Source organism: Sorex fumeus, unplaced genomic scaffold (genome assembly GCF_029834395.1).
Source record: "Sorex fumeus unplaced genomic scaffold, SorFum_2.1 ptg000015l, whole genome shotgun sequence".
Taxonomy (NCBI): Eukaryota; Metazoa; Chordata; class Mammalia; order Eulipotyphla; family Soricidae; genus Sorex; species Sorex fumeus.
This window is the reverse complement of record NW_026606072.1, coordinates 18,426,035-18,443,958: the sequence shown is the minus strand read 5'-3', so window position 1 is coordinate 18,443,958 and position 17,924 is coordinate 18,426,035. Positions and strand designations below refer to the sequence as shown.

Sequence of the window (17,924 nt, the reverse complement as noted above, 5' to 3'; positions counted from 1 at the left end):
GCTCAGGGATTATTCCTTGTGGTACTCAAGGTCCACATGTGATACTCAGTTGATTGCAAAAAAAAAAAAAAAGGCAAGCATCTTATACACTGTACTATTTCCCTAGTCTGTCCAGATTCAACTTCTTTTAAAAAGGGCACCCTCTAATTTGGTTGTTCTAATTTCATTTCATTTCAAGAAAGAGGTAGGTTTGTCTTTTACTAAATTCATAGTTGATCTAAAATGTCTTGAATTTGTATCATTTAAACAATGTCTGTGAATATCTGTGATGAACCTTTCTGAATGTTTCTCATTATTTTACCTAGGTACCTAATATTGTATGTACTAGGTTATATAGTTTTATACTGATAGCTTTTAGAAATTTCCTATCTAGGTTTTGACTATGACTATATTACCTAGAGTCAGGACAATGAAAGTTGTGAAGTGTTAAGCAAAGTTTGATAAGCTAGCAATTGCATAGAACAGAACTCTCACTTGTTAGGCATTTGCACCGTATAGACAAGGTTTGGGGATGTATGTTAAGGCAGATGAGTATAGAGAGTGTAACAGGAAATTGAATTTATTTACTCTGATGCTTCTTGCTAGATGATCATGGGAGGGGTTTTCCAGTGACTATTTCTGTTGAATCTGTTTTTTGTTTTTGTGACACACTTTAGAAAATATTTTAGTGTTTTTACCCAGTTGAAAATAGCTTGAGATGATTAGTTTATCAATCATGATATCAATTATTTTATTAAGCATGTTATTAGAATTAGTAGTTTAGATAAGCTATGGTTTTTCATGAGATCTGAGTTGGAACCACAGAAACTTTGTAATGTGCCTATGGGATGGGGCAGGGGTTGAGGTGGGAAGGGAATATAGGAAACTGGTGGAGGGAAGTTGACACTGGTGGTGGGATTGGTGTTGAAATATTAAGTGCCTAGGTCTCAACTATCAATAAATTGTAAAATCATAGTTCTTCAATAAAAATTTGAAAAAGAAACTATGGCTTTATTCACTGCTCACAACTATATTGTGATCCTGAAGTAACGGGAAAATATGACCCTTGATAACATAGAATTGCCGGGATTTAGGGAAATTGGAATGCTGAAACCTGAGGAAGGTTTGTAGCAGTTTCTACCTTGGACTCAATGAAATGCGAAGGATTTTGTGTCTCTGAGGACACAAATGCTGAATTTAGGAATAAGTCACCATGTGGGAAATGGATAATAACCTCATCCAAGTAAAAACTAGACTGTGATCTTGGAGGAGAGTGCTGTGACTTATCTTTTAAATTTAAATGTGGGACTAGAGAGCAGAGTGCAAGGGTGTGTAAGGAGATACAACTATAAAGATACTGGCAAGGTGTAAGAGATATTGATTGAATTAATTTAGGAAAAAAAGTTCGTCCTTTTAAAGTATGATGGGCAATTTTACAGCCTATGGACTCTCATCAACTAATGAAGACTGACAGGTACCAGGAGAAGCTAAAATCACAGAGCCATTATTTCTTCTCTGGAGGATGGTGTAATTTGCCAAAATGGTGGTAGGGGGTGTCTATGAGAAAAAATTAATTTGGGAAGCTAAAAGATTAAGAATTTTGTGCTTGCTGTCTAAAGGATATCTATGGAAACATGTTAACAATGATGCCAGTCAATAAGTTATATGAATTTTTTGCTTATATCAGCACTATAGAGAAAAACAATTGGGATTTATTTATTAGTAGGATTCAAAGCGATGAGACAAGCGTAAAGTTGGGCAGAGTAAAACTGAGGACTCTCCAGTAAGCCCTCAGGCACTCCCACTAGAGGGTCAGTGGAAAAGGACCCGGGAGAGGAGAATGAGGAATGAGTAGAAAAGGGGCCTATGGGACAAGAGTAAAACTAGGATATTGTGTTCTATAAGCCAGGAAAAGGAAGGAAAGAGTAAGGAAATAGACTGTCACTTCAAATGATACTGGGAGTTTTGGTAAGATGAAACCAAATGTGATTTTATTACATAATTTTTGTGGGAATTTTTGGGCCATACCAGTGGTGCTCATGGGCAGCTATGAACTCTGTGCAGAGGTGTCAACTTCTGGTGGGACTCAGAGTAGCATATACAGTGCCAGGATTGAACTGGGGTTGACTGCATGCAGAACCAGTGCCCTGCCTTCAATAATATTTCTTCAGACCATAATTTTCTTATTAGAATTAAATTTTCTTAGTAATCATTACTGTTTTAGTCCTGTAGCTGACACTGCAGACTGGAAGGGTGAAGTTAAATTGAATCAAATTGGTGGAAAAAAATGAAAGTAGAGGCGATTACCATAGGCAGGGTGCTTTATGAAGGATAGAAAAATGAAGGGAGATCTGTAGGGAATGTGAAGTTAATTCAAAAAATAATGATACAGATTAAGAATTGTTTATATTAGGGTTCTGGGAGAAGGTAGTTCAGAGGACTTGGATCTTGGAGCTCGTTGGAGCAGGTTGGGACTTGTTTCATAGAACTTATTTGGAAAGCAACACTGACTATTTTATTTAATTTTTTAATTTTTATTTATTTTTTTATTTATTGAATCACCGTGAGAACAGTCACAAAGCCTTTAAGTTCAAGTCTCGCTCGGTCATACAATGATCAAATACCCGTCCCTTCACCAGTGCACATTTTCCACCACCAAGAACCCCAGTATACACCCCTCTCACCCACACCCCGCCTGTGTGGCAGATCTCCACTTTACTCTCTCTTCGTTGATCACATTCAATATTACGACAAAAGACCCAACATTATTATTTGGGATTTTCCCCAACATTCAGACCTTCCAAAAAGACATCATTAGATAATTTGTTTTCTGTTTCTGATTATGAAGAGCATATGATGTTGTGTGGCCACTGATTTCTGATATTTTAGTAATAAACCTAGAGGGATTACTGCCAAAGGCCCCTGGGTTCCTAGATTAGTTTGTGTGCCTCTGGGATCCTGGTCTTTCAGAAGTTGGAGGAGGCGTTTGAGGGTGGCAACCCAGAGCATTGTTATGGCAGGAAACAGGGCCGATTCACCCCCTATTCCATGAGGCCCCATGTGCCTCGTCAATGCAGTCTCATACCTGGCTGTTCATTAGGCTCTAAAGGATGCAGGCCACCATGCTGCCGCCGCAAGGGGGAACAGGCGGAGGGACAGACACCCTTCCCTTCCCAGGACAGCATAGCACCATAGTTAAATGCACAGTCCAGATGCATTTCAGTTGGGCATTATATTTTGCTCAAATTTTCCCACCACCATTCAAGCCTGTTTTTCAGGGACAAACGCTAGATCATTTACTTTCCATTGATCACTTTGTATATCAGGAAATGTTGCACGGCCGCTTATGTGGCTGCGAGGTTCGGAAAATAGTCCTGGTACCTGCACACCAGAGCCATGCTTGTAGAAGCTCATGGTTGCCAGGATTCCATCTGGGGAAGACGGGGAGACAGCACCTACCCCATCTGGATCTCCCGGTGATATCGGCTCAGTATGGGGCCTGGAGAATTCTCCGGGAGTTGTGGAGCCTGCCATCTGGTCCTCTTCGTCGCTGTATCATTGTGACTTTTTAAAAGCAGTTTTATCACCTGCATGTTTTAGGTCATCTTTCATTTTAGCTTTCTGAATTCTGATTTTCCTGTGCAGGAATTTTCAGAACTCTGTTCTGAAAATTTTGCCTATATAGGAGAATCTTACATCAGAGGAAATAAAGGAATGGATTAATGATAAGAACCTATGAATTAGAAGTGATAAAAATTCTAATAGTTAACTCAGAGATAACCTGAGGCGTGTTGGAAAGTTTTAAAATTAATTTAGGATTTATTGATTTTATAACAAAAGCTGATTTTTCTGAGTTCAGTCACTCTGCCATTGCAAATGTAATGTACACACATCAATAGTGAATAAGTTTCTTTGAGAATAGAGTAGGGAAAATTGGACCATAAGTGCTTGAGAGCAGCAAAGATAATCCATCTGTTCTGACAATTTGAAATTAATCATGAATATTGTAACCCTACATGTACTATTTCTTTGGATTTGTAGTATTGCTGCAGATATATATGTAAGTATATTGTATATAATGGGTAAGAGAAGTTTATAGTGTATTTTTTAAAAATGTGAACCTGTTAATTTCACTTTATATGAACAAATTTGAAGTTTTAAAAATAAATGTGTTGGGGCTGGAGTAATAGCACAGACATCAGGGGTGAGACCCTGACTGAATCTCCAATACTACCTGGACGTCCAGCATCCACAGTTGTGGCCCTGGAGGACTGCAGTACTTCAGGAGGATCCAGATGGTACCCCATATTGTAGCACCAAATCTCTCACCCTAGAATTGAATAGTCAGATAAATAACTTCATAAAGTATCTCCTAGACTTCCTGAGCACTGCTTGGGAAAGCCCCTTTGAAATTCTGTGCTTTAGTATAGAAACTGTTACTTAATCATTGTTTGTATTCTTCCGTATCATCAGGGAATACTTGTGTGTCTGAAACTGGATAGTAATAAATCCTGTTCTATAACATGTTTTTTTTTCTATACACAAACAGATGTTTGTCTGTTGTGGTACCTTGCTGCAGTGCACTGCTTGTTTAAGTGTGAAAGCAACTTTGGACAGATTTGGTTGAATGATAATATGTTTCAGTAATAATTTAATTCTAGAAGTGGTGGATGACTAGATTTGGCTCATACTTGTAGTTTTCTGATTACTGTTTTAATTTTTTGGTTATGGAGTCCCATGGAGTGGTGCTTAGGGGCTACACCTGGCTCAGTGCTCAGTGGGCCCCCCATCCCCGAGTGCTCCAGGGTACATGGACTGCTGGGGATCATACTTGGCCTCTCATACAAAGCATTGATTGATCCTAGTAAGACATTTTTTTTGGCCCTCATTGCTGTTAAATGATAGAGTAATAAGTTACATGTAAGATTAAAAATATTTTGGAATAATTAATAAAGGAACATCCATCCAGTGACCCAGGAAATTGTGTCTAACTTTTTTTTTTTAAGCAGAACACAGTTGTTAGAATCATAGCACTGTCTTCCTGTTGTTCATCGAGTGGGCCATTGCTTGAGTGGACCCAGTACCGTCTCCATTTTGAGACTTGTTTGGCATATAGAATACATCACGGGTAGCTGCGGGCTAGATAACTCTCAGTAGCTTGCTGGGTTTTCTGAGAGGGGCTGAGGAATCAAACTCGGGTCGGCCATGTTGGTTGCGTGCAAGGCAAACGCCCTACCCGCTGTGCTATCGCTCCAGCCCAGTTGTTAGAATAATCTGATATTTTTTAAAGAGATGATACCTACTTATTAAAAATAGAAAACTACTCTTTTTTCCTACAGGATAGATACTCTTCTGGAGCAAATGGAGACACCTTTAACAGGACTCCAGGTTCATCATCAGGTATGTGTTAAGACAAAAGATTAAACCTTTTTAGGCTAAGAACTTAAGTTGCCTTCTTGTAGAGGTTTTTTAAAAGATCTTTATCACTTTTGACTGGAGGCAGGGAGAGAGGAGAAAGTACAGAATTGAATTTAGTGATTTGTATTCCTGTTAGGTTTACTTTTCCCCAGTCTTAAACATGGCTTGTCTGATTTTCAGGTTGCTTATTGTCAGAATTCTTGACATAGATGAGTAGGATGTGGTGCTGCTTGGACCCTGCAGTGCTGGGTACTGCTAGGGCCGTCCTGGTAGTCTTGGTCTTCAGGGCCACATCCACCAATTCTCAGGAGGCCAGGAGGTGCCAGGGGTTAAAACTGCGTTGGATATGTGGAAAGCATGCATCCATAACCCTTGTCTTCCTGCTTGCTTTCTTTCCTTCCTTCTCCAGTATTTGTCTTTTTCCTTCCGACTTCACTTAGCACTTTATTGTCCAATTCTGTCAGTGTTTCCCAAAATGTTGATACTACCCCTCAGGAAGCTGGTATAATATAGTGGTGGTGGTAGGATGGAGTCAGGGTGTGGGTAGATGAATAGTAGGGTTCGGTGTAGTCAAGGGTGCTCTGTTTGCTCACTTAAAAGAATGCAAATCTGGGAGCTGGAGCAATAATACACTGGGTAGGATACTTTTCTTACACACTGCTAACTGAGATTTGATCACTGGCACTTCATATGGTCCCCTGAGCACTGCAAGGAGTTATCCCTCAGTGCAGAGTCATGACTAACCCCTAAGTACTGCCTGACGTCACCACCTCAAAAAAGGGAGATATATTTGAGGAAGCACTGCCAGGAGTTATCCCTCAGTGCAGACTCACGACAACCCTGAATACCGCCTGGTGTCTCCATCTCAAAAAAGGGAGATATATTTGAGGAGAGGTGCTGAGTTGTGGTTTTATGTTTTTTGAAGAAAAAGGCCGTGGGACAAATAAGTTTGGAAACTCAGATCTGTGGTGTAGAAAAAGTCAAGGTTTTATATGTTTAAATAGCTGAGTAATGTTTCATTATGTTCTGTCACGGCTTCTTTCATGTCTTCTCTTTCAAAATTGGCACAGATTAGGATACTTTCATCTCTAATAAATTGTTAATTCCTATATATTATCTGTCCACGTTGAAGTTCAGTATCATAGGTGATGTTCAGTATCTAGCCTCAGTTATCAGTCTTTTTAGTTCTGTTTCTGTCTAGGACATTGTTGTTCTTTTAATTCCACCTTCCCCTTTCTATGAAAATCTAAGCTACTCTTAGTGACATTGAAACTTGGGGTGGGGAGGGGAGGGAAGAGACATCACAACCTGCTGTGCTCAGGGCTTACTCCTGGCTTACTGCTCATGGATCACTCCTGGAGGTGCTTGGGGACCATATGCAGTGCTGGGATGCAAGGGAACAGTTAACTGCATGCAAGGGAAATTCCTTGCATGCTATCCTTTCTCTCTAGTCCCTCAGATTGTATATTTGTTTAAACTTGATCCCAATTGATCCAGTTTACAGCTTTACTATAGGGTATAATTTGTCTCCTTACATTGTATTAGATTGTTTTTTAACTGCTATATAAAATTTCTCTATTACCACTAAAAGGCTCATTCAGAAGTTCAGTTTGCTTGCTGCCAATAAACTTATTTTGACTTTATGTTTTTTTATTTAGAAATGGATGATGGACCTACTAGAAGAGACCATTTCATGAGAAGTGGATTTGGCTCTGGGAGAAGTTTGGGAAACAGAGGTAAGTATCTTTGTCTTAATCTGTTAGCTGTTGAATAGTGAAATGGGGCTATTAATAACTAGTTGAAAAAGCTTAATCCCTCCTAACTCTGTACAATGAACTTTGTTGGAATAAGATGCTCATTTTAAAAAATATCAGTGAGGTTTTATTTCTATTTTAATTTTGAGAATATTAGAAAACAATTGCATTGATGTGTTTGATTGATTAGGTTGGTTAAAGCAGACTCCTGTTTTTAAAAATTCATAATCCTTTTTTGAAATAGTATATATTTATTCAAGAGTTTTACCTGTCTAACTTTTTCCAGATGCTGGCGAGTCTAATAAAAGAGAGAATACATCTGCAATGGGTGGTTTTGGAGTTGGAAAGGGTTTTGGAAACAGAGGTAACTTGTGTATTCAAATCTTGAGTAACCCTAAGTCTTCCAGTCTTTGAATTAGTTTATATTTTCTTGTAATATACTTAGTATGTCTTTTATAAGAACCTAGGACAGTCATATGGAAATGCTTTTAACTTCAACAACAGTTTATTCTACTTTGGGTATGTACACTATTCCATTTAACATTAGTTTTAATAGCTAAACAGTTAAGGTAGCATAATTATAATGCCTCACGTAGAGTTACCAGTCTGGTGAGCTTCAGATCCTTTTTTATTTTTACTCAGGTGCCTTTTCTGTTTCCTGAAAGTGTGAGATACATTTTACACTTAGAAATATTAATTTGAGTCTCTATGTGTAATAGACTGAAGATCCAGTATTGAAATACATTTTTTTCCTCTGAAAAATCTTTGAAACCTGCACGGGACAAGGAATGTAGATCATAGTAGAGAAGTTGACTTGCATGTATGAAGTGCTAAGATTTGATCCCCTGCCCCTCTACACACACACACACACACACACACACACACACACACACACACACACACCCACCCCCCCCAAAACTGTAGTATTAAGCTAGGTTTAGATTACTAATGTATAGGTGGGAGATTTTCCCAAGCATTTTGGAAACCCAGCATTTTAAAAATGTATTTATTTGGATAACATGATTTATGTGGTGGCTTAGAATAGGTTTTAGGCCTACAATGTTATCACGTCCACTCCCACCTCCCTGTTTTCCCATCCCTCCACATAACACAGATTCCTTCCCACCCACAACCTGACCCCTAAAGTCTAATTTGGCTAAATAGACTTTAGGCAAATCTATTCTAAGAAAGAGAAACTAGGAAGTATTATGTTTCCTGACTCTGCTCTGAAGCTCTAGTAATCAAAACAGATAGGTAGTAGAATATGGATAGACTGTTTCGCCAATGGATTACAACTGATACCCTATAGGAAACACTCAGATCTATAGTCAGCTAATTTATGACAGAGTAGGAAGGTTCACACAGTGGAGTAAAGAGATAGTCCCTTCAATAAAAGCGGTGTTGGGAGAACTGAACAGCTATATATTAAAAAAAAACAAAAACAAAAAATAAGGTCTCTTACCTCACACCTTACAATAAGTCAATTCAAAGTAGATCAAAGAATTTGACATTAGATCAGATTTTATTATAATACACGGAGGAAAATACAGAGCAAATGCTTCAGGATTTGCATCCCAGAGATGTTTTCAGTGAAACTCAGCATTTCATTCTTGAAGAGGAAAGATTAGATGTGAAGCAGCAAAGGGCAGTTTAATATAATCTTTCTCTAAACCCACTCCAAAGATTATGTGTTGTGATAATACTCTTTCTGCAAGGATTAATTTGTGTTTTCAGAGTCTGTATGTGCTCAAGGAAAAATTTACAAAAAATTTGTATTCAAGTACTGGGATTTGCAATACTGTTAATTATACATCTCAGGTATATATCATTCCAATACCACACCTATCACCGTAGTGCCCTCTTCCCCCCACTGGTATCCCAAGGACCCTCCCAGCAACATCCCGTTCATGTTAGCTTGACAATCTAGACAAAATTTACAGTTCTTATGACTTTGACCTTTTGTTGTTTCTTACTATGTTACTTTATGTCCCACGTATGAAAGATCTTTCATAAAAATTTTTATTGTGAAGGTGGTGATACCTATACACATAGAGATTTTTTAAGCTAAACTCTTGAAATTCCATAAAATCATAAATCAGTGCTAAGCTAATTTTTCTCAAAAAATAACTTTCTGTTAGGTATATAAATTTAAAAATAGGTATGGATAATTCTGTACAAATATATTTAAAATTAAACATGAAATACATAAATTTTACAAATACTTGAATGAGGAGAGGAGAATTAAGATTTTAAGGGAAAATCTTATTAGATCTGTGGAAGTACTAAGGTGTGTTTTATCCTAAAAAGGGAATGCAGGCTTTGTTAGAAAATATGTTGTAGATAATGTTTAAATATTTGCATTAGTAAGGAAACTGTTTAATAAAAATCTACAGATATAAAATATCGCCTGAATAGACATACAGCAAGACATTAACTTATTATTAAAAAGATATAAACTCCCTTAGTAAGCTCAGAATAAACAGACCTCTTCTAATCTTGTACAGGCAACCATAAACACCATGAATTCTTTATATCACAACCATATTCTTCATTTGTAAATTCTAGTGTCATATTTTCATTTCCCCACACATTTTCTTTTGTGCCTTCTTAGGACTCATTAAACAACCTTGACATGGTGAGGGAGACTAAAGTCGCTCTGAGCATTTGCATAGTTGGTTGATATTTGTAAAGCCCTCTGTGGTGTTATTTTTTACTCCTTGATCTTGGTGCATCATCCCTTGTGTTCTTGCGGTGTTCTTGCTGTGCTCAGGGTGAATCTTTGTAGTTAGTCCCCCTGTTTGCTGTCTGAGTATGTGGCTGTTCTGTTCAGGAGATGTAGAGGTGCCTGGCTGAGAAGATAGCAGAGGGGTTTGGGTCTGAAGGATGCTGGGACTCAGCTGGAAGGGAAGATAATCAGCTTCTTTAGCAAAAAATGTCCCTGGGATATCATCCAGGAGATTAACTTCACTGAGAGTTTGGAAGAGCAAGCAGAGCTTTAGGAGATGTGGAAGTGGCCAGCTGAGAAAGAAAAACTTACTTGTCTTCTAGTTATATCAAGGCTGTAGGCTAATTGCTTTTATATGCTGATCATTTGTTCCATTTTTGTGGAGTTTTGGTTTGTTTTATTCTTGGGCAACACCAAACTGTACTCAGGGCTTATTTTTGGCTTTGTCCTCAGGGCTTGGTGGTGCCATATGGGGTGTGCATGGAAATACCCTGCCCTACTGTACTATCTCTTAGACCCCTCGGTGGAGTTCTTTGATGTATGAGATCTTAACTTTTGTTGAACCTAAGTGTGACATGACCTGCATACATTTTGTAGCACTGTAGTCCCGTTGTTCATCGATTAGCTTTAGTGGGCACCAGTAACGTCTCCATTCATCCCTGTCATGTGCTAATGTAGCCCAATGGTATCTGCTTGCTCCAGGAACATGAAGTGAGACTTGTTACTGTTTTTGGCATATTGAATACGCCACAGCTAGCTTTCCAGGCTTGATAGCACAGTGGATAGGACATTTGCCTTGTATGCGACCAACCTCCATCCCTCTTAGAGAGCCCGGCAAGCTACCGAGAGTATCTCACCCACATGGCATACATTTTGTAAGAAAATATTTTTAAAATGTCAGTTACCCTCTATTCAGAATTTAATACAATTTATGTATTATGATTTATTTTCTTGGGGACTTTCTCTAGCAGTACTCAGTGATTTAGAAATCATTCCTGACAGTACCTGACCCACCATGTAGTCTGATGGTTCAGTGCTGATGATGTGGTACTGCTCAGGCCTACAGATGCTTCAGGCTTCCAGGCACCCCAATGGTGCTGAGGTGTTATGGGAGATCTTGCAGTGCCAAGATTAAACTTGGGTCCTCCACATGAAAGACATGTCCTCCAGCCCTTTGAGTTACCTCCTGGGCCTGGATCTGGAGTCTGGGTCTGGATCCTCCTGTTGTTCATTGATTTGCTTGAGGGGGCACCAGTAACATCTCATCTCCTCCTTAGCAAGCTACTTGTGATGTATTCGATATGCCAAAAGCAATAGCAAAAAACCTCCTTGGCCTAATATTTTATAATTTAGTGGATTATTAGATTGTTAAATACTTAAGTTATTTAGGCCAAATATTGGTGTTGTATTGATAGTTGAAATATTTTTAAAATGTCATTAAGATTCAGCATTTACAAATTTATGAAATATTACTGTTGGATGTTTTGAAAATTAAGACATACCTGTATACTTCAATGATGCATAAATCTACATGCAAGTTTTTATTTAATGAGAAATGTGAAAGCAGAACTTGATGTTTAAATGTTTTGAGAACAATTAATATGGTAAAAGAAAAGGTAGCATTTCCTTAATGGGAAGGGGGAAATTAGTGAATATTGGATTATAATCTAATAGTGTTGTTCTGTAGAAGACTAAAGGTTAATTTATAAAATTATAACACTGCATTTTGAATAGATTGCATATAATAGTGTTATACTTCCTTTTGCTCTGTTTCATATAAAGGAATATGTGTCATCTAAGATAACAGAAAATTGGCTGACATAACTTAATAAATTCACATAAGAAATTGTACTGTTGTTAGTATGAATTAAATATTTTCAATATACAGTTATGTGTGTTTTTAAAATATGCAGTTCTGTGTGGTTTATTTTTTTGTTTTTGTTTCATTTGGAGTCCCCTCCTGGTGGTGCTTAGGGATAACTCAGTGCTAAGAATTGAACCCAGGACACGTACATTCCAGCCCTTAAAGCCATCTCCTTTGCCCAGTTAATCCTTTTTTAAAGTGACTTGTCCCTGTGTGTTTTTTCTTTGCTTTGTTTTGCCCCAGGGGAGCAGGTAATTGTTTACAGAAATTTTTGAATTTTTGTATAGGTTTTTCAAATAACAAGTTCGAAGAAGGTGATAGCTCTGGTTTCGGGAGAGGTAAGTTCATTTTTTTTTATAGTGTCTTTTTAAAATTTAAAGGCAAGCAAGCAGTTCATGTTCTAGGGAGACTGAGTTTGTCTTTGTCTACTTGAATTCTAATTTATTTATTTATAAAGCAGTTTGTTAAGTGAAAGCATTATACAGCAGTCTTAACCAAAAATTCTGGCATTTCCATTTGGCTGACTGTCACATCTTAATTAAAGTTCAGCTTTGTTGCTACAGTAGTGGAGATCACACATTTTGTTGTGGTACTCGGGATTGCACTTGTGGCATAGGGGTCATATTCAGCAATATAGAGCTCATAGTAGGAAGCATGTGCTCTGTGCCCTTGAGCTATATCTCCGGGCCCACAATCTTGACAAAATGTGTGATGAGATAGTAGAAATAACAATCCAAGAATCAAATATCCACTTACGTATTTGAAGATGGTTGAGTTGGGACATGTACTTCCCTATTCAGACTCAAATGTGAATCTGAACTTATTGCTGAACCAGAGATGTCAAAGTACTGACACTCTGAAATGGAGAATTACGGAAAATGGGAATAGTTTTACTAGAAGAGTGGCTACATAAATAGCAGTGTTTTTTTTAGGATAAACTGATTTTGAAGATTTGCATATGACCTTATTCGTGGTGATTCTGATACTTTTGTGTAGTGATCACTTTTGTGTGAATCCTGTTATAACAAGCTGTGAATTCCAGACTTGGTTTCATATTCTTTTTCTGCTACTTGCAGAAATAGAATTTCTTGGAGAAAGTTGCTTTATTTCTCTGACCTAGTTTCTTATTCTGTAGAATGGAAGCTATTCATTTTTATAGGTTGTTATGCAAACTAAATGAAAGTGTGTGTAAAGGCATGAAACTTAGTAGCAGACACTATCAACATAAACAGTAAATGTCATGTGTCTTAAATATTTGAGACTTGATCTTAAATATTAGTCTAATAGTGAGTCTGAAAATCAAACCTAGACCTGATCACTTTAAAACCCTTTTGCAATAAATGGGGTTTTAATATATTAATTATGACTGTTTCCCTAAACTTGCTTGTCTCATTCTCCATTGTCGTTTTCTCCTGTCCCATTAAAGTAAAAACATGTATAACAGAGAACTAATATTTAAGGGAAGAAAAATACATTTATTCTTTTACATTTCTGCTTAGCATAATGCCTCCAACTTATAATCAATTAATGTTGAGGATCATTTTTATTTACCAAAGATCTTCCTTTCCAGTTATCTCCTTTTGGTGGTGGGGCAAAAATACTTTCAAGCATAAATTGTGGTTTCTGCCGGCACTTGATAGACCATTTTAGAGGAAAGAATGTCTGCTTAGTTCTGTTCTCATTCTTAGTTGTCCTAAAATTTTTAAAAAATGTGTATGTAGATTGAGTTCTTTTATTATCCAATTGCTGGCATGGCAGGAGCAAGTATGATTACTGTGATACAAACTTTTACTCTGCACACACACGAATAGCATGTTTCTGTGAATATCTTCTTTGTAATATTGCTTCCACTTAGTGGGAAGAGTCTAGTGAAAAGTTCTAATTTTGAAATTAGATACTCTTAAGTTTGAGACCTGATCCTCCTCCTAGCAATTCAGTTGTATTATCTTCAAAAATATCTTAAACTTCTCTGCACAAAATAACATAAACAGTAGCTCATATTTTAGTGTTTAAAAAGTTTTAACATTATTTAGATCAGTTCCAGACACATAGGTTCTATATGTTTTATCATTTTACTTAATAGATTGTAACTAATCTTGGTGTCAGTTATTTTATTTGAGCTTTATTTTATAGTTACAGGCTTTTCATCATTTCAAATTTTGGAATAATCGCAAATTGTGAAATAGTACAGAAGTTTTTCTCTGTTCTTCTAATTATGCCTTTCAGCCATTTTCTTGTAATGTCATCAGACTACTTTAATTCCCAGTGTGGTCAGCATAATTATAGATTTTATGTTTAGATAAACAATTAGCCAAAACTGATGTGAAATCTCTTACCCTTTACCAGGTTTCAAATTAATTCACATTAATTCACTCCTGTTTAAAGTAATATATGTTAGCAACCATCATTATTCCAGGATCATCATCTCTCCCAAATTCATTTATTGTCCAGTTCCTGTGAAATATTAAATTATTCTTCCAACAGAATAATATTAATGTTACAAGGTTCTTTAGGAATATTTAGAAGCTCATAACATATACTGTTATCTAAGTGATAGTACAAGATCTTAACTGATAACTTCTAAGCTGTCTAACCTCTTGATGATATCATTAGCTTAAAGTTCTCAGATACTAAAAATTAATAAAATGTATAAAGATTTCTTGAAACTATATTTGTATTCCCTAAAATATTTTATTGAAATCTTTTAGAAAACTCTGTTATTGTACCAAGTTATATTAGGAATATGTAAGTTTTAAAGGTTGAAAAATTATTTCTTACTATTGCTACATTTTCAATACCTCTGGATTTAGGTGAATGGGAATTTATTTTAAAACATCTCTGCAGAGAATTCGTAGGCAACCTTCAGTGTCTTAATACGCATTTCGTTTAGTGCTTAGGAACTCTGATAATGTTATATAAAAATATCATTGAAAACAGAAAAGCCATACTCTCCCCAGATTCTTTATAATTAGGATGAACAGGGAAATCTCATATACTTAAAACACTATGTTTTGGTTTATTAGGGAAGAAAATGCAGAGGAATAATGAGATAAACAGAGAATCATGATTTTCCTGTGGTCTGTGACTCATAATTAAGATCCACTTGACTACTTAGCTAGTGTACATGTTATTGAAGCTATTTTTAAACTGGTATTTATGAAATTTTATTTTTGGAATTGTGCTTAACATGCAAGAAATTGTGGTTTCTGTGTTTTATTCTTAACATTCAATTTTTAATTATATCTAAGTAATTACTAATATCTATGATATATCTTAGTATTGCTAACATTATATTAGGAATTTAGTTCATTTTTAACCTATGAGCATAGATGTTTTGCATTTATGCTAATTTATTTTGTGGCAGTGCTATTCTTTAGATAGTATACTTGAAAATTATTTAGATGCTATTCACATGTTAAATTTTTATTCAAGAGTCTAATAATGACTGTGAAGATAATCAGACACGGAACAGAGGGTTTTCCAAGAGAGGCGGTAAGGATCATATTTTGGAACAATTTTGAAGAGAAATACTGACAAATCTCATTTTATAAGAGGAAAAAGGAAACTGGTGGTGAAAACCTTTGAAGAAAAGTCAATCAGCATATGTCTTATGCCCTTAATATTTGAGTAGCTCTTCAGGAGTATTCCTCTTTTTTTCTAGTATCATTGGATTAACAACCCCTCACTCAGTCTCTAAAATCTACTATGAAGTTCAAAAAAGGAACTCTATAAATTTTGGTCAGTTGCAGTTTAGATGAATTAGTGCTTCTATTTCTAAATAGAATTATGTAGATTTGGGGAAGGGAATTGTGAATTCCGTTTGTTCAAGTCGATATATTCTGCTAATCTTGCCTCTAGTGAAGTTGAGGTGAGATAGTATTAAGAATATACTTGGTTTTTGACTATTTCTAGGCTTACCTGTTAAAATTATAATAAAATGTAAGCCTACTGAATTCTGTAGATGTGTAAATTATTTGCAATAACAAGTTTATCAAGTTTAATCAAGTTTATTGATTAACGCAAATTAGTAATTAATAGCACTTTGTACTGTAGCTTTTTAGGATATCCTTTTCCCTTTAGATACATGATTAGCCCTAAAAATAGCAAGTTCTTCTTAGCTAGATCTTGCTTAACTAGAACTAAGAGTAAGAATATATTTGGTAGTGAATGACTGTTGGTTATTTGTCTTTAAAGTTGAGTTTCTTAAACAAATGCAGGGGCCATATAATGATTGGGATGAAGTTTAGCTAAGAAAAATACCACTCAGCATTACTTTACTTTTGCTTGTCACAAGCTAATTTGATTCTTCTGCTCTAAAAAACATTACTTGGGAGAAGAGTTTTCTGTAAATAGTGAATATCTTCTTTACTATTGCATTTAATTTTAAATGAGTTTAATGCATATTTACTATGAGATAGTAAAAAGCTAGTTTGCATCTCTGTGTGCTTAATAATGTCTTGTTTACTAGTTTAGAATGACAAGCAGGGGCAGTCATTTTTCAGACTATTTTCCGATTGTAGTCCTTGTAAGATGGATACATTTGACAGTGAGAAATTTGCACACGGTGGTAAATCTTTAAATATGTGTAGGGGCTGGAGTGATAGCACAGCAAGTAGGGCATTTGCCTTGCACGTGGCCCAACCCAGGTTCGATTCCCAGCATCCCATATGGTCCCCCGAGCACCGCTAGGAGTGATTCCTGAGTGCATGAACCAGGAGTAACCCCTGTGCATTGCTGGGTGTGACCACCCTCCCCCCAAAAAATGTGTACTTGTATAAATGTATCTAAGTTTATTTTGAAGTATGATGATACTGTACCGACAGTACACATATTAAAAATCCATGGTTAGTAACTTTTTCCCTAATAAGTCACCTGGGTTGAGTAAATAGAAATTACAACCATGAAAACATTACATTTATTTTAGGCTAATTTCTAACATTATAAATCAGTTTGTTTTGGTATATAACATAGAATAATACAGTGTATATTCTTTTATGTCTGGCTTCTATTTAATATATTTGTGGAACCTATTCATATTGTTGGTTACAGTTGTAGATCATTAGCACTACTGTATACCCTTTTCTATACTTAATAAATTTAGGGAGTTTTTTTCCCCACTTTTGAATGTTTTGAATACATTAATGTGTTTTTCTTTTTCTTTTTTCTTTTTTTTTTGCTTTTTGGGTCATACCTGGTGTTGCACAGGGGTTACTCCTGGCTCTGCACTCAGGAGTTACTCCCGGCGGTGCTCAGGGGACCATACGGGATGCTGGGAATCGAACCGGGGTCGGCCGTGTGCAAATCAAACACCCTACCCGCTGTGCTATCTCTCCAGCCCTCTAATGTGTTTTTCTTAATTGAATCAACGTGAGATAGTTAAAAAGCTTTCATGATTGAGTTTCAGTTTTAAAATGATCAAATACCCATCCCCCCACCAGTGTACATTTCCCTCCACCAATGTCCTCAGTATTTCGGCCCCCCCAAAACTCACCCCACCCCCTGCCTATATGGCAGGCACTTTCCTTTTTACTCTCTCTCTACTTTTTGACATTATGGTTTGCAGTATAGATACCTCATGAGAGGCCATCCTGAAAGAGTTCCTCATTTCCTTGACTGGTATGTACAGTGAGAAGGTGTACAGTAGGCAAAATATGATCATGTTTTGTCCTTTGTCTAATTTCAGCCCACATCCTCTCCTGAATGATCCCTCCAACCATCATTGACTTAGTGGTTCTTTCTGCGTTTCTTACAGTTACATAGGTGTATATCTAGTAATAGAATATGCCAAACACAGTAACAAGTCTCAGTGTTTGGATAATAGAAATGCCTTTCATTCAATTTTTCCAGATGTTCATTGGCCTAGTTTTATTCCAGTGTAGTAAAAATAGCTATAGGTTTGTTTAAGGAAATAATTGGCTAAAGATTCAATGAACCCTCTTTATCCTTACCAGATTTCAAATTAATTCACAGAGCTCTTTGATTTTTCCCTTTAAGGCAGCATTATCATTGTTATTCCAGGGCCACTGGAATAACAATGATAATGCCACTTCTGTCTAAAATTCTTCTTTTGTGGGTGGGTTAGTTTTGGCCACAGCCAGTGATTCTTAGAGGCTATTCTGGCTCAGCACTGTGTATCGGACCCCTGTTGATCAGTTTTTTAAGGTGTAAATAGTCACAACCTCAT

At 36.6% G+C, this 17,924-nt stretch overlaps 1 protein-coding gene across 2 annotated transcripts in view; it reads left to right on the top strand.

The window, feature by feature from the left end:
• The window catches only part of DDX4 (DEAD-box helicase 4), a 54,975-nt gene that overhangs the window by 13,341 nt on the left and 23,710 nt on the right, over positions 1 to 17,924 (top strand). Inside the window, exons 2-6 of one of the 2 annotated variants that reach the window (XM_056112143.1) lie at positions 5,319 to 5,379; positions 7,056 to 7,133; positions 7,438 to 7,515; positions 12,028 to 12,078; positions 15,173 to 15,232. In XM_056112143.1, coding sequence (XP_055968118.1) covers positions 5,319 to 5,379; positions 7,056 to 7,133; positions 7,438 to 7,515; positions 12,028 to 12,078; positions 15,173 to 15,232 — 328 coding nt within the window. The remainder of the gene's footprint in view (positions 1 to 5,318; positions 5,380 to 7,055; positions 7,134 to 7,437; positions 7,516 to 12,027; positions 12,079 to 15,172; positions 15,233 to 17,924) is intronic. The other variant, XM_056112142.1, reaches the window with a different exon arrangement.